Source organism: Lacerta agilis, chromosome Z (genome assembly GCF_009819535.1).
Source record: "Lacerta agilis isolate rLacAgi1 chromosome Z, rLacAgi1.pri, whole genome shotgun sequence".
Taxonomy (NCBI): Eukaryota; Metazoa; Chordata; class Lepidosauria; order Squamata; family Lacertidae; genus Lacerta; species Lacerta agilis.
In genome coordinates, this window is record NC_046331.1 from 20,578,008 (window position 1) to 20,594,117 (window position 16,110).

Here is a 16,110-nt window from a genome sequence, read left to right on the forward strand (position 1 = left end):
TCTCTCTCTTTTTCTGGCAATGTGTAAGTGGCCACTCTAATTTAAAGGCTTGGTCATTATCTTTAAAGTCCCAAGCAGCTTAAAACTGCCTCCCCCCCCCCAAGCCCCATATGATCCTGTCAGCTCATGAAGATTTCCCAGAGAGGCTTTTCTCCATATCCCTTCAGCATCTGCGCTATGCTTAGCTGAATTGCAGGAAGATCTTCTCTGTGGCTGCCTCTTAGCTCTGCCACTCTCTGCCTTGCTTCTCCACAACCCCTCTCTCTGTGTGTGTCTCTCTCCGGTGTCTTTGGGCTATCTTCTGAATGCCTTTCTCTTCTGTATGGAAGTTCACTGACTGAGCTGATGATTTTGAGTGACTTGAGAGAGATGAGTTTTGTGGCACTGCATTTCATTAAAACCTGCTGTTTCTTAAACCTTTTACATTCATTCATTCATTTAATCCACCAGTTTTAAAAATTTGTTGTTGGCTGTTTGCTTTCTTGTAAAAATGGAAAGACAGGAGCTAAACATTTTAATAAATCAGTGCCAATAAAGAAGTGCACCAATACAAAATGGAACAGATCTGCACTTTTAAAATGTGCCTTTACTTTGATAAAAGGGGAGTGGTGGAGACATATTTGGCTTTTCTTATGGTTTGCATGATCTGGGAGTGAGCAAGATGGGTGGGAAAGGCTTGGTGGGAACATTCCTTGTCAGAGAAGGTCACAGGCAAGGTGGCCACATCCAAAAGAGGAGAAAGGGCTTCTGCAACTTGAATAGCTGCATCTTGACAAGATAGACCTGCTGGAGTATCCTCCACTACATAACAGTCCCCACTCAGCCATGAAGCTCTCTGTGTTAACATCATGCCAGACATTGCCTTTTAGCCACCCTAACCAATCCCACAGGATTGTTGTGAGGCAGGAGTGGTAGGTCTCCATGGCTGCTCTGCTGGTGCATCCCTACTGCAGTGACAATGCTGTTGGGAAGGTAGTGGCATGGCATTGCCCCACCATGCTGGCACTGTTCCTTGTTGTGAGGATAATATGGGGATGGGGACAACCCTCTGTGTACTGTGCAGGAAGGCTTTTTGCATCTGGGCATCTGAGGAAGAGCCCTGCAAAATATGCACAGAGCTCTTCATCTTAGAAGATATGGGCTCCACTGAGCTCCTTACCAAATATGGCTGTAGCCTGGGTCGCCACACAGCTTCTGAATGCCAGTCGTGGCGGTCAAACAGTATTGGATGGCTGTTGCCTTCATGATCCGCTTTCCGAAAGCATCATGTTCTTTCTTCCCATGCTCTCTGCCACTTTTAAGAGCAGCCTGGTGTGCAGACATTAGTCATTGATAAGGGTGGATTCACCTGCATATCAAGTTGTCCTTAATGACACAGGATCAAGCCAGGCCAATTTTATTTCAGTTTTTCTGATTAGTTGGCAACCCCAGCCATATACTTTTTAAAAAAAAATGCTTTGTGTACTGTGCCAAGTTTAGAAAGAGAAAAACAAGCACAGAGCTGTACAAATCCCAGGGTTTTGTGGGTTTGTTTTTTTTAAAACAAAAAACAAAAAACAAAAGCCATCATTTTATTCTCTACAAAAATAGAATAAACATTTCCAAAAAGTTTCCAGAACAATCCCACAAAACAGGCTTAATGTCAACAATCAACGTTTGAATTTGAAGAGAACGGTCCTAATTTCAAAAGCACAGAGGTAGTCTCACTTATAAATACAAAAGCAAGTTTAAAAGCAAAGAAAAAGCATAACCCAACACCCCTCCTCTGGGGAATATAGAAAGTTCTGATGAGGCACAGACCCAAAAGGAGGAAATAATTCTGAGCAAACCAAAACCTTCTGTCAAGTGAGTAACCACTTACCAACCTGACTGGTTCTGTAATTACATTTCTAAGTTTATGCTTTTCATGTGGTTTAAGCGGGAGATTCCCCCCCCCCCTTTCGAAGAGCTGGCTGGATTTGCATGTGTTGGGTAAACTCATTTAACATTTGCTCCTGGAAAGTAACTTTTTGTGTTCTTTCAATTTTTTTTATTATAAAAGCAGAATATACACAAAAGGAATCTGTGTGAGTCAAAGCCTCGCTCAAATTGCTTCCAGCTCTTCAAGACTGCCCGCAGTTTCAGGATGTGCGCGTTTGTAAGCCAAGAGTAGGGAAATTGTCCCTCTCTAGATATCACTAAACTATATGTCCCATCACCCCAGCTAGGCTCATGGGAGTGGGACTCCAACACATGGAAGAGTGTTGGTTCCTCACTGCTGACATAAATGTTTACATACCATCTTCTTCACCCAAGTATTCAGATTCTGAATCCAGATGCAGCATTGTTCAAAATACCATGAATATTAGGTCAGCTTTCCACAACCTTGTTCCTTCCAGGTATCTTGGAATACAAATTCGCCTTATCCCTGACAATTAGTCATACCTGCTGGGGCTGATGAGAGTCACAGGACAAAACATCTGGAGGTCACCACATGGGGAAAGGGCGGATTAGATCTTGAGCAGTACTGACAGAATCTCTCCCTTATACTTGATTATCAGTGTGTAGCCTCCATGAGCCTTAATGGCATATCACCTTGAGCAGTTGCCTGGCAATAGTCTATATTGACCAGAGATAACTGAATGTGACTGGTTTTGGGCATCCACAAGCTCTATCGCAGGGATGGGGAACCCGTGGAGGTCCTTCAGATTTTGCTGGGGTGCAACTACCACCACCCCTGACCATTGGCCAAGCTAGCTGCTGAGAGCTGAAGTCCAACAAGGGTTACATGTTCCCCACCTCCACAATCACAGTAAGTCACTTTCATTCTCCACCCACTTCCCCAAGGTATTTTATTTGACATGTTATTTGTCTGCTGTTAAGAGTGTCAACAAATATATTGCATTTAGTGTCATGGCAGCTACAGTCTTCTGTTGCAAGCAGCGATTTATCTGCATTATTATTTGCTGGCGCTTCCCACCTCTCTCCATGGTCTGGCTCAAGAGCTGCTTGCTGCCATAAGCAAGCTTATTGGTATCAGAGGAAGAGCACTGCAGCTGTTTCATGTCATGTCATTCTGTGACTTGAGTATGGTGGAGGCAGCTAACTAGAAGTCCAAACATCCTTATCCATTGACTAAGCTAGCCTGAGTTCAGTAGCATTGACGGGGACACTGGTTAGCTGTCCCTGCAGTAAGTAATAGCACTGTTGCAAATACCGTATATACCCGAATATAAGCCGACCCGAATATAAACCGAGGCACCTAATTTTCCCACAAAAACCTGGGAAAGCTTATTGACTCGAGTATAAGCCGGTTCACCTTTGCCACTGTGGAGGAGGAGGAACGAGCAGCCCAAAAGCAGCCCTTTGGGCTGCTCCTTCCTCTTCCTCCTTTGGCAAGTTTGCATTTATGCGAGCAGTTCAGGAATGGAACAAGCTGCCTGGGGAGAGTAAAGAACCGCTGTTCTTGTACGCTTCTTAAGGAATGGTTGACTGGGGAGAGCGGGTGGCAGCATGAGTGGAGAGAAAGGGCTTCTTTCTCGCCGCCCCCACCGCCCGCCTCACTCAAGTATAAGCCGAGGGCAGCTTTTTCAGCACAAAAAATGTGCTGAAAAACTAGGCTTATACTCAAGTATATACAGTATCTACCCTACAAAAAAAAATTGCAAGGCATTGTAATACTGCAGTGGTTATGGTGCAATTTTCTCTTATTCCTGCAGGGTGCGAAGTGCAAGCCTACATTATTCAAAGCAATTGCGAAAATCACCACCTTTGCCAGCATATCTGTAATGAAAGCAACTCATTTCAGTTTTTGGGAATGTCTGACATGGGATGCCTGGTATTGGCATTTGATTTAATGTGCCTGGAGGGCAGACCAGTTGCCAAATCCCTTCACGGTGTGCATTTTCCTGGAAATGCACATTTTCCAGCATGTGAAGCTACTTACTTCTTACACTATAAACTTACTAGCAAATTAATTAGGTGTGGCAGTGGATATGCTGGACTGCTGTCTTGCCTTGGTAGTGGAATGGATGAGAGCCAACAAACTGAAGCTCAATCCAGATAGGACGGAGGCACTGTTAGTGGACAGTTCCCTAGACTGGATGGATGTGATAATGCCTGCTTTGGATGGGGTTACACTTCCGCTGAAGGAGCAGGTACATAGATTGGATTCATAAAGTAGTTATTGTTTGAGGCTCAGGTAGCCTTGGTGGCATGGAGTGACTTCCATCAGCTTCAGCTGGTGGCCCAACTGCACCCCTATCTGGATAGGGATAGCCTATATTCTATCATGTATGTTCTGGTAACTTCTAGGTTAGATTACTGCAACACATTATATGTGGAGTTGCCTCTGAAGATGGTTTGAGCATAGTACATTGATTCCGGCTTGACTGCACTGGCTGCCAATTAGTTTCCAGGCCCAATTCAAAGTGCTGCTTTTGACCTATAAAGTCTTAAATGGCTCAGGGCCGCAATACCTCAAGTATTGCCTCTTTCCATATTAACTGACATGGACCCTGCAATCATCATTTGAGGCCCTTCTTCATGTGCCTCCTCCACGAGAGGAGTCCAGAGGATTGCAACACGGTAACAAATAGTGGCTCCCCATTTGTAGAATGCTCTCTCCATGGAGGCTTGCCTGGCACCTTCATTACATATCTTTAGGCACCAGGCAAAAAGGTTTCTCTTCAGCCAGACATTCTGCAATTAACATTCTATGTTTGTGGGGAAACTGGCCAGAGTCAAGCTCACCAACAGAAGCTCGGCCAATAAATGAGCTGCAAACCTGTGAACATTTTTCTGAGAGTAAGCCCCATGGAGCACATAAGGGACTTGTGAGTTCCTGTACATTCTTTCTCATAACACTGTCAATTGCTCAGTGTAACATTATAAGGATGCAAGAGCAGCTATATTCCCTACTCCTTCAGCTAGGATTAGAGAGGAATGAAAGGGTCTCTGCCCCACCCGAGAGTTGCAAGTCAAAGGGCCAACACTGCTTATTTTTTTTGGGGGGGGGGCAATTCGGAACTGAGGAAAGCTTCACTCTTTGGACCCCACCTAAATGATGCAAACAAATGGATTTGCATATTTTCTCTCATTTATATATATATTTATTTATTTCCATTTATGAGTTGCCTAATAAAAATATGTTGCATTGCATATAATGCATCATTTTGCTATTGTGAATATTCAACCCAATTTTGCTGGTCACAGGGAAAGGTGAGGAACTTGCAAGGCACTGGAGGCTCTCCTGCATCCTATGGAGGTCTTCTTCAGATACCCCTCTGGCTTCTGAGATTTCAGTCGAACGTTGCTTCAGTGTCTAAAGAGTATCTTCACAGCCATGAGGTGCAGTAGAAACTTGCTCAAAGAGAAGAAATCAATGTGCAAACCTGTGTTATTCCATCTTCATAAAGCTAATAGTGCTTCATGGATCACAAAAGCAGCATCCTGTCTCTTAAATACATATAACACAATTCTTACTAAGGTAACATCCACACCATCCACTTAAATGCTTTCCCCCCTACCAATTTAAGAGACAAAGTTTCCCCAAAGATTCCTGGGAACCAAAGTTGGTTAAAGGACGCTGAGAGTTGTTGGGAGACCCTTAATGACCAGTACTTCCCAGAATTCTTTGGGGGAAGCTGTGGTTCTTAAAGTGGTATACGAGTGCTTTAAATGTGTGGTGTGGATGTGACCACAGGCTCTCTTTCATTATCTCAAGCCAAAAGAAACAACACAATCACTGTAGGGGGAGACCTGAGACAGTCTTCAAGGAGCATGCTTAAGTTCTGCCACCCTGCAAATCCATTTAAACAAAAATTAACCTTTCAGGAGGAATTTGTTATGATGCAACTGTCCTTCACCCATCTGTGCAGAGGAATGCACACACACAGCAAGATGTTTCCCAAGAATCCCATCTCTTTACTCCTTTAACAAATTCTGCTACAGGAAAAGAGTTTGCTGACTTTGGATACACTGGGAAGATCAGTTGCAAAGTGGTGAAACATTGCATTTCTTCTTAAGTAACTTGATTTACTGTGCACATCAGGCAAAAGTCCGGGGTTGAGGCAAAGTTGGTTATTTCAAAGTCAGAAGAATGTGGATGGACTCAGACAAAAGGGCAAACTCTTACCAAAGAAACACAATTTCAATCCAATTGTGAATCGTGATGATCAGAAACAAAGATCTCAGACTAGTACGACGACTCTCTTCCCCATCAACACAACAACTACTGTACATAAAAGGGAAAAAAAACCTGTACAAAAACATCTCATTCCTTTAGCATAATGCAGTAGAGCAAATAACAATACACTTAACATTTGATTTATACGATTGTCTTGGCAGCCAGAGAATTTGGAGACAAATGGGCGGAAACTTTGGAAAAAAGCAACAGCAGCAAAAATTTAAAATCTTTATACATACGGTTTAAACATCTACGTAGAAAACAATCAGATAGGAAATCTTATTGGTATTTTTAATAATAATTAATAACAATAATAATAATAATATGCATGTCACACAGGTTGAATGAGAATACAGGACGCTCTTAGTTCATACCAGTCCTAACCACCATCAAAGGCAGACAAATAAGCTAAGATTAAATCTGCAAGTGGCTGGTCCCCACATTTCCTGCAGATGGCTATTGAGAGTTGGCATTTCATTCCATTGTGCAAGGCTCTCATCTAGAATGTTGAGCAGGAAACTAATAATAATAGTAGTAATAATAATAATAATAATAATAATAATGTGGAAATGCTGATATGGATTTTTTAAAGAAAACATAAGGAAAGCAAAAGCATGGCTAAGCAGACTGCTGGCAAGCTATGGAGCAACAGATGGTAGCAGCCTTTTCCTTGGCCAACGTTTTATTTCATGCAAGAGTATGAGGATCTAAATTAAACAACCAGGGTGCAATATAGAAACAGTAGGACAGTGTTGTTCTCTTGCTTCGACACAAATGACATGAAAGGCACAAGAGAGCAAGAGAGCTGCAGTTGCAGTCTCTGAATGGGTGGCAGGGGGTGCTAATTCTCCACTGACTTACTCTATAAGAACTCAACATGGTACCCAGAAAAACACTTGCAAAAATCAATATGGTACCCAGAGAAACAAGGCCATAACAAAGTATGGAGGGAAGTCGCCATCAAAGAAAGTTGATTTGGAGTTTGTGTCAGTGCCAAAACAGACCATGATTTTAAACACATCACTGGCAGGTATGTGTGCATTTGTGTGTACTGGAGAGCTTTTTCGTTGGGGAGCCCTTTCCTTCCCTGCTGCAGTCACAATGAGACCCCCACCCCCACCCTAAAGATGCCATTAACATCAAAAGCAAAATTTCGTCTTGTGGCAACATAATCTGGTCTCCCAGACCCAACAGTTTTGGAACTGTGGGGCATAAATCTCCCCGCCTTGTGTTTTAGAGCACCCACAAAAATGCCTCCCTGCCCCCACCAGTTGATGTGATTGCAAGTTTAGTGTCACATCCTGCCTGCTCCCTTTATTCTCTTTGAGAACAGCTTCTGGGAAATGAAAGATTTTGGAGCTTACTTGTGCCTTAAGCTTCAACTCTGGAAGGTGAAGGGACCAAGGGGAAAGGTCAATAGCTTTGTGGACTGGTGGCAAAGGGTAAACATCCCAAAGGAAGGGACTGCAAAGGGAGTAAGTGGTGACTTTTCTCCTGTTAGAGGCAAGTCTTTCAGAAGCAAAATATAAAGATTTTCTTCCATGGTTTTTTTTAAAGACGCAAACTTTTTAATATGTTTTTCAAGTTCTTTCCAAATACTTAATTTTCAGAGGATATCATTTTTATCCTATTATAATATCAGAATATTTTATATATTCTGTTTATATAAACATGCACACTCAGCATTCCCACCCTTATGGGGAGCCCTAAAGTGCTGAGCCTCAACAAAGATAAAGCCACTAGTAATGAATAATGCCATCAATTTCAATTAAAACAGGGTATATACTGGGTATTTTTGATTGTTTGCATTTGCATATAAGATTCCCCACTCCTCCAAAAAAAATATTGTGTATCAACACAAGTTGGGAATAAAAAACAATCTATGCAGCTGTTTTCTTTCTGATATTACACAGTCCTTAAGGCTGGTTTTGATCTAACATTGTACATGCAGAGACTTCCACTGACTAGGGGGAAGGCAAGCTCACGTGTTGTATTAGGGCTTCACTGAGACATGAAATCAAGTGTTTTCAGGGAGGCAAGCAGATTCATCACTGAGAAGATCAAGGCTCCTTTGACCTCATACCCTTTAGCATGACCAGCTCTATTGTTAGGAAGTGAGATGGAAGCCCCAAGTGGCAAATGTTGGGACAGCTCCTGGCTATTCCTCCTAAGCATGCTGGGCATTCCCCATTGGTTGGTGTAAGCTACACAGTTTGTCTTAGCTGCACCAAATTACCATGCTGCTTCAGATGCAGTGGAGTACCAGCACTGAAGTAATATTCAGCTCCATCTTTCCATCTTGCTTTTCCCCTCCAGCAGAAACATTTCTAGGGCTAGCCTTGGGAGGCCTTCCCATTGCTTTTCAAAACTCCCAACAAATCTGCACGCCGGCAATTCTGTAGATGCACTGCAGTGGAGAATTAAAGCCCAGGACTGGGGGGGAAAATAAAATAAATCCACCCATGACAGAAACAGCTAAGAAAGTGATGAAACAGGAAGCAAAAGCAAGAAATGAGTTTGAATTTGCTAAAGCCAGGACTGCAATTTGGTCCGTTGTAGAGATGGTGTGTGAGAGCCATTTGGATTCAGGTGGACACCATCTCATAAAAGTTAAGAGTCTTTCCCCATCAACTCTCTCCTTACCCCTGTGATTACTACTCTGAGGCACTTATTAAAACTTTGTTTTCACTAAGTAAAGACTATGCTGTTGAGGGGCAGGATAGAATTTGGTCCCCAAACCGTGATGCACATATAAAGACCCCACTAGATGGGAGTAATCAGAAAACACACGCACACAATGTAATAAAAAAATTGGAGGCAGTGTGCCTGGTTTTGTAGATAATCCTTGGCATACATATCCACTACTTCTTTCTGATGGGTGCCTTTTAGCTCTAGGAAGAGACACTTTGCTAGTGCAGGTCATTCTTCATACTAATTCTGTAGTGTGGAAAACTATGTTGTATGATAAGAAGGTATGACCACAAGAGCAGGACCAGACTGAGGGCTCATTTCCCCTCCAACAATATGGTCTGCCAAATTCCACCTTGAAACCCATAGGGGGTGAAGGCAGCAGCCACTCCCTGCCCCCATCAAACACAGATGTTTTGTTTTGAAGGGTTTTCTCTGAGGTGACAAATTTCATTTGTTTCCACCACAGGCTCTCTCATGGAAGCATCACACTGTGTGAAAAACCTAAATTTCACATTCAGCCTTGATGATTTTTCTTCTGCAAGGGGAAAGGGAGGGGACAACTCGTGATGGCATAATCAACCCGGGGGGTGCACCACGTGGGGCTGTTTCCTCCCCATGTTGGATGACTCTGTGCCCTGCCTGAGCCTTTGCCCCCTCAGGCACTTGGAAATTTCATCCTGATAAAAATGGGTCCTTCTGAAAAGGCTTCCAGGGACTCTAATGGAAGTGAACATTGGACTTCCAAACTGATGTTGATCAGAGGATTACACAAACTGCACCTCCAGCTCCAACAGTCTAGTGTTTTGCAGAAACAGTATTATCTTGCGAGGACAAATTGCATCACAAAGAAGGAAGAACCGCCTGCTAACACCAGCTTTGGCACTTGGCAAACCACCACAGCATTTGGAGCTAGAATTTTCTATTCCCTCTACCCCATCAACCGTCCCCATATCTCACAGATACAGCAAAAGATTTTGCAACCAAAAACTGAAAGCCTTGGTAACAACCATGTATGCCATTTATCTTCTTCACCTTCTCTTCCTCCTCTTCCTCAGGGGATGGCATTTAAATCTCTCAGAGTGGCAGCAGTCAAACACCTCTTTCATTTTCATGACTGTTTAACATCCTAGAGCTATAGACTCAAGAGTGAAAACTACCAAGAAAGTGTGGCTCCAACATGCCTTATCTGAATGTGATCACCACATTCACCAGCAGGGCCACACCACCTACTCACAGCTTTGCTGCCCCATGACACATCACTGTGCTCTCACTTTGATTTCAGCAGTTTATCTCCGAGACAGGTGAAGATTTCATAAGCCACAGATTGCAGAGAGCATTATACAATGCTGCCTCTGTCATGTGGTTATGATGTGGCAATGATGGCAGATCCTAACAGGCACACATATATCATGGGCAGTGATGATCTACCTTTGGCAGAAGACCAGAGGCAGCAGCTGTTTCCATCTAACGAGGGAGAGTCATTAAACAGAAAGCACAGAAAACAGTCAAAAAGAGGTCAGGAACAGGAGTGGAACGGTCCGCTTCCAGACTCTTGCCTTCAAGATCTAGGCATGAAAATGGGGGCATTTTCTCTGAAGATTTGCAACATCAAAATGGCCCTGACACGGGGAACTGCAGGCTCGGCTTCAAGGATATAGCTACTGTTTTGGATCTCAGACTAGCATATTGTGTGTTTGGGGATTATTTTGGCAAGTGGAGGGTAAGATTCATAGCAAAGTACAAAGACTGCTCGTGGAAATATATGATAAAAATTGAAAGCATAATTCTAAGTATTTATATAGTGCCTTACATGCATTATCTTCTTGTAAATCATACAACAATCCTGAAAGGCAGGGCAGTAGACCTGATATTGCAAATTGACTGGGGGCAGGTGAAAGCTTTAGACTAATATCTAGCTATTGAGTTTGTGGCTGAGGTGAGGTCTGAAGGGAGAGCTTCTCAGCCCTGAACTCAAGTCTCCTAATCAATATACTACAACTAGATTGTCTCTCTTTTAAAAGCCCTGCATATCTCGTGAATACATAATATATCCAGGAATATGGCTATTCCTAAATAACAATCAGCTTGTAACACAAAAGGGCAGTTAGGTGGGTGGGAGAAGTGTACACATGATTCCCCCTCCTCTCTCACTCTCCAAATGGTCTTTATAGGGAAGGACCCAATTGATTATGATACCTCCATGGGTTAGTTGAGTGGATGAGGCCCAAGCAACTTACAGATGGTTAATACTCTGAGTAAATTACCTTAAGAAGAGAGGCAATACGGTAGAACATTATGAGAGCCCTGCTGGATGAGGCCAGGACCTGACCACAAGAGCACCCTCCCCTCCTAGGGTTTCCAGCACCTGGTGTTCAGAAGCAGAGCTGCCTCCAACTGTGAAGGCAGAGCACAGCCCTCGTGGCTAGTAGCCATGGATAGCCTTATCCTATCCTCTTTTGAAGCCATTTAGGTTGGCGGCGATCACTGCCACCTGTGGGAGAAAATTCCATAGTTTAACAATGCACTGCATGAAGAAGGACTTTCTTTTTATATGTCAATAGCTTTCTAAATCCACCAGAACTCAATAGCTACATTAAACAAACTTCCCTTGACCAGGAGATAAGGATTCTGAGGAACTGCCAAGTTCTGGCAGATTCAGAAAGGATTGATTCTACTGCACTGTCTCTGCCACATACATTCTGGGCATAACAACCAGCCCACTGGGAGTTTCTGGGGGCTTGTTCCCATTCTGTGCTGTGGATGAAATGTGGCTTCCCAGGTGCCTGGAATTGAGGCTCTTCCTGCCCTCAATACAGCCCACCTCTCTGAAATATGACTGTTATCACAGTGGGTGTGCAGAGCACAAGGTCTCAGAAAGGGTATAATGGTTGGGTCCCAGCTCTCATTGTGGTGGGGGAATTTATTGTAGACTGCACCATTTCGGAAGGTGGGGCAGGGCGGAGGGGGGGGAGGAGGTTCATTTGGGCTGAACGCCCATGGATAGCAAAGAATTCCTTTGAGACAAAAACAGAAGAAGTGTCCAGCCTTGTCTTCCTTTAACACCTACTTATCTGTCTTTTCTATTTTTCCCATCCGTCAAAAGGGTTCAATCATGCGACCACCTGCTGAGATCTGGAGTGTGGTACAGTCCCCACACAGGCTGACCACCTTGTTTGCAGTCTACAGTGGAGGTCGGTTCACAAACACTACTGGGGGCAATCTTTGAAGAAGAATGTTGGGCCAAAAAGCAGGTGGTGCAGAACACGGTTTGGTTGGGAGCTCAGCTTGTAGAGACTATATGCAGTACAGGATCATGGATTGCACCCTGCCTGCACACCCCAGCCAAGCAAGCTTGTCCTAGCAGACAGCCACATACTGAATGACCTGCCCATTAAGTCCAATGTTTGTAGCCCTAAATATCCTGATTGTGTCCCTGATCTGTTTTTTCCTTTGATTTTTTTTATGATAGGCTTTCCCCCACATTATTCCACACCCAGCTCACCTTCCCCAGTTCAAAATCGGGAAAAAGCAGGTTGGAGAGAAACTTTTTTGTTTTGTTCACTCCTTATTTATCAGTATTGCATTATATCTATTCCACCTTTTCTCCAAGGAGCTCAAGGTGCCACCTCACAGCAACCCTGTGAGTTGAGTAAGGCTCAGAGACAGTGGCTGGCTCAAGGTCACATACAGTGGGTTTTCATGGCTGATGTTAACCCTGGTTTCCCAGATCCTAGTCCACTTAATATCCCTCTAACTTATTCCATACTCTTGAAATAAAGATGCAGACGTGAAAAGGTGTGATTTCAACCATATGCAGCTGAAGGGAGGCACGCTGAAATCATGCAAGTTAAATCCAAGCAAGGCAGAGAGTTTAAAGGCACTCTTTGTGCCAGGTCTGCTTGAGGTTACCTGGCGTGTAAATAACTTTTAAGCTCTGCTTTGCTTGAGGTCTAAGGCCTGCTCAGTGCACTGGCTCAGGGATGCTTGCATAAGATTTCACAGTGCCATCTGAGTTCCTGCAAGATCTCATGCAAGCATCCTTAGCCTTCTAGAGCTTGCCTGCTGAGAGGGCCTTACCTGGCAGAAAACAGCTTCTAAGCTCTCCACCTTGCTTCCCAGGCAAGGCCCACTTGGCATGTGGGCTCTGGGAGTATTGGGGGGGGGAGGTTCTTCTTCTCCCTACCACTCACTTGCACCTCCAAGGGTTTGAGTATACATGATTTTCATGTATACACAGAACCCTTGGAAATGAACCCCCACATATGAACACCCAAACAGACCTTTCCCAGGAGGTAGGTAACACTGGATGGAGAAGTCAAAGGTGAGTAAGCAGAAAGACATCAGTGCATGACCCAACACAAAATCTCAGCTGGGGTTAAAGCAAAGTTTTTATTTTGGCAAATGCCTGGCTACCTTTGGGAGCTTCTACAACACTGATCCCATACCAAACCTTAAGAAACATGATGATGATTTGCAATCTTTGCAAGGGGATTAAGGAACCACTTTTCCCACGCAAAGATTACCCTGATCCAGGGAACTCCCAAGTATGACAGAAGCTTGTGCACATGTCGGCTGCTGCTCACAGGAAGAAGAGTCTGCTCCTAGGAGACCAATCTTCAAGCTTCCAAATGGAGATGCCTGTGAAGACCCACATGTGGTAACAAGTTGCTGGTTCCCCCCCCCCCGGCTCCACTTGCAGAGGGTTCTTGGGCACCCAACGCAATTCTGCATGCAGAAAATCTGTTTCCACACACGGGTTGCAGATTCTGCATTGGAATGAATGTCCTTGTGCAAAGAGGAGGGAGGTTTCATCAACCTCAACTATTCTAGTCAAAAAAATCTTGGAGGGAAATGCACATACCAGTTCCTATGGAGCAGTCCTCCTTGAGGCCCAAATGCACTATTTCTATTAAAAGAATTATTCTAAATCTGGTCCTGTATGAAATCTGCAAGTCGGAAGGGTGGCAGCTTGGAAGATAATGAGTAATTAATGGAGAGAGATAAACTACATTTTGCCAAACTGGAAGTACTATTGAGTTGGACATCACCACCCAAACTTTCAAGAGTTAAATCTGTTTTCCTATGCAATGGAACCCACTCAGGCAATGGTTGGAGAACACTATTCTGAAAACACTGGACTGCATATCTTGAGAGAAGCAATATCTGCCACAGGAACTGTTGAATTGGAGGAAGCAGAGAGGGATCCTTTTGACAGAGGGATGCATTTAGTAAAAGTAGGTGGCAAAAAAAGTTATCTGAAAAAGGCTGCAAGGAAAACCAAGTACGCTTTCCTACAATTTCAGAGTCAGAATCAAAAGAAAAAACATGATTCAGAATTTACCTTTTTTTTAGCCTCCTTGAGTGTTTTAGACTTTTGGGAATTTGGCTGATACAAAATTAACTCCCAAAGGATCTCACAGTGAGATTAAACTCCACTTTCAAGGCAAGATATCCAAGCATGGCTTTAGAATTTTGGTGGTGGAGAGGAGGGGGCTGGACTGAGGAAATCTATTTTAAAAACCTTTAACACCTTCCTATGAGTAATCCATTGCTGTGCCAACGATCATAGCAGGGAAAACGAGTTATAGCGCTACAAGAATTTTCTCTGCAGGAGAGAGCCAACAGAATCAACTTGAAAGGTGAAACTGTCCAATCAGGATTGTCCTTACTTGACCAGTCCTTGCCTACAATCGAAGAAGCTTGATTCCTCTTCGGGAAGGGCTGGGCTCAGGTACAGTGCCAGAGAATGCTGGTGGTGACAGTGTGTGCACCAGGGCACTGGGAGATTTGAAGGATGGCTTTACATGTGGGCCTCCATGGCTGGAGAACCAGGGAGAAGCTCTCCGTTCATAATGGTCTCTGAAACCAGCATCTTGTCTTTCCCAGAATCCAGCCGCTTCTTCCTGAGCTGTCTTTGATGGATCAGAGGAACAACAGACAGAACCAGACCCCCAACAATGGGAGGGACGCCAGCAAAATAGAAGGCGAGGTGGTAATTCTCAAAATGTTCACCGAGAAATCCTACAAAACAGGAGAGAATGGTTTTATCACCAGCTTTTGCCAACCTGGTGCCTTCCACCTGTTTTGGAATGCACTCATGGCTGTGCCACTTGGACAGCGTTCCAAATTCCTCAGGTGCCAGGAACATTTTGCTACTGGTGCAGGTCCAATTGCAACTACATGGAGATTTCTGGGCTATAAGGCAAGAGCCCAGTATGAGTCTGCACACCCTTTATCAATTGCTTATGCCTCTGCAGGGAGAAGTCCTGTTGGACATTCCAAAAACCATTTACTTAGATCAAGGTAACCCAGCCTGACAATTCACTTACCTGCAATTGGGGGACCTGCTGTCATTGGAATGGCCATAAGTCCCAGGAGATAACCAATGGCTTGAGATGCCTGCAGGGGCCCAACCAGCTCAAAAGCAATGGGAGCCATGATAGTTATGAAGAGTCCATCACAAAGTCCAAGGAAAAGGCAGACAATAATGACCCCCCAAAACTCTTGGCACTGTGGGATCATCATGCACATTATACCCAAGAGTATAAAGGAGGCAACCTGAGGAGACAAAATACTGATGTCATTCAGGCAACAAACTTGGAGTGATTCCACCACACCCAAGAGGGTTAAGAGACTGAGAGGACTGTAAACTAGGAACAACACCCAAGAGGAAGGATGGCTGATTTGTGTATTCTCAGGGCCCAGTGACTCTATCCTCATCAGTGTTCTGGGGGCCAGACAACTAACCCATCTCACAGATGCTCCAGTTAAATATTAAAAGTAAGTATCACCAGTAGGGAAGGCTTAAATGCACAGAGCACCTGCACTCTGAAGGCAGGAGGCCACTGACTGGGCCATGAAGAAATGGATGGTTTCCCAAAAGATTCTTTGAAGAGGCGGACTGGAAGTGGTCCTTCAATACTATAAATGCTGTAACAACTCAGAGATTCGCTGCCTACCTGTAGGTAAATCTTTTTCGGCCCATGGATGAGGTCACTTATTGGCCCTGAAGCCAAACGCCCAACCCCTGATGTAGCTCCAATGCAAAGCAGCAGAATCCATGCCCTTTCTGTTTCCTTGAACTCCTCTTCCACGTACTTCACCTAGGAAAGTGAGGAGATAGAGGGAACAAGGACATCAGGTGTGCATTTGTTACAGTGGACTTCACCTGCACGAGTTTGAAGCAAAGGCAACCCCTGGGACCTGCACTGTGAATGGACCACAACAGCAGAGACAATGTTTGGGTTAGCAAT

The 16,110-nt window shown here is 44.1% G+C and overlaps 1 protein-coding gene across 1 annotated transcript in view; it reads right to left on the reverse strand.

Moving 5' to 3' along the window:
- Nucleotides 1-13,539: 13,539 nt before the first annotated feature.
- Nucleotides 13,540-16,110, reverse strand: part of SLC16A2 (solute carrier family 16 member 2) — a 96,679-nt gene continuing 94,108 nt past the window's right edge. The window contains exons 4-6 of the mRNA XM_033137163.1: nt 15,817-15,960; nt 15,187-15,415; nt 13,540-14,878 (exon numbers count right to left, since the gene is read on the reverse strand). Coding sequence (XP_032993054.1) covers nt 14,658-14,878; nt 15,187-15,415; nt 15,817-15,960 — 594 coding nt within the window. The 3' untranslated portion in view covers nt 13,540-14,657. The remainder of the gene's footprint in view (nt 14,879-15,186; nt 15,416-15,816; nt 15,961-16,110) is intronic.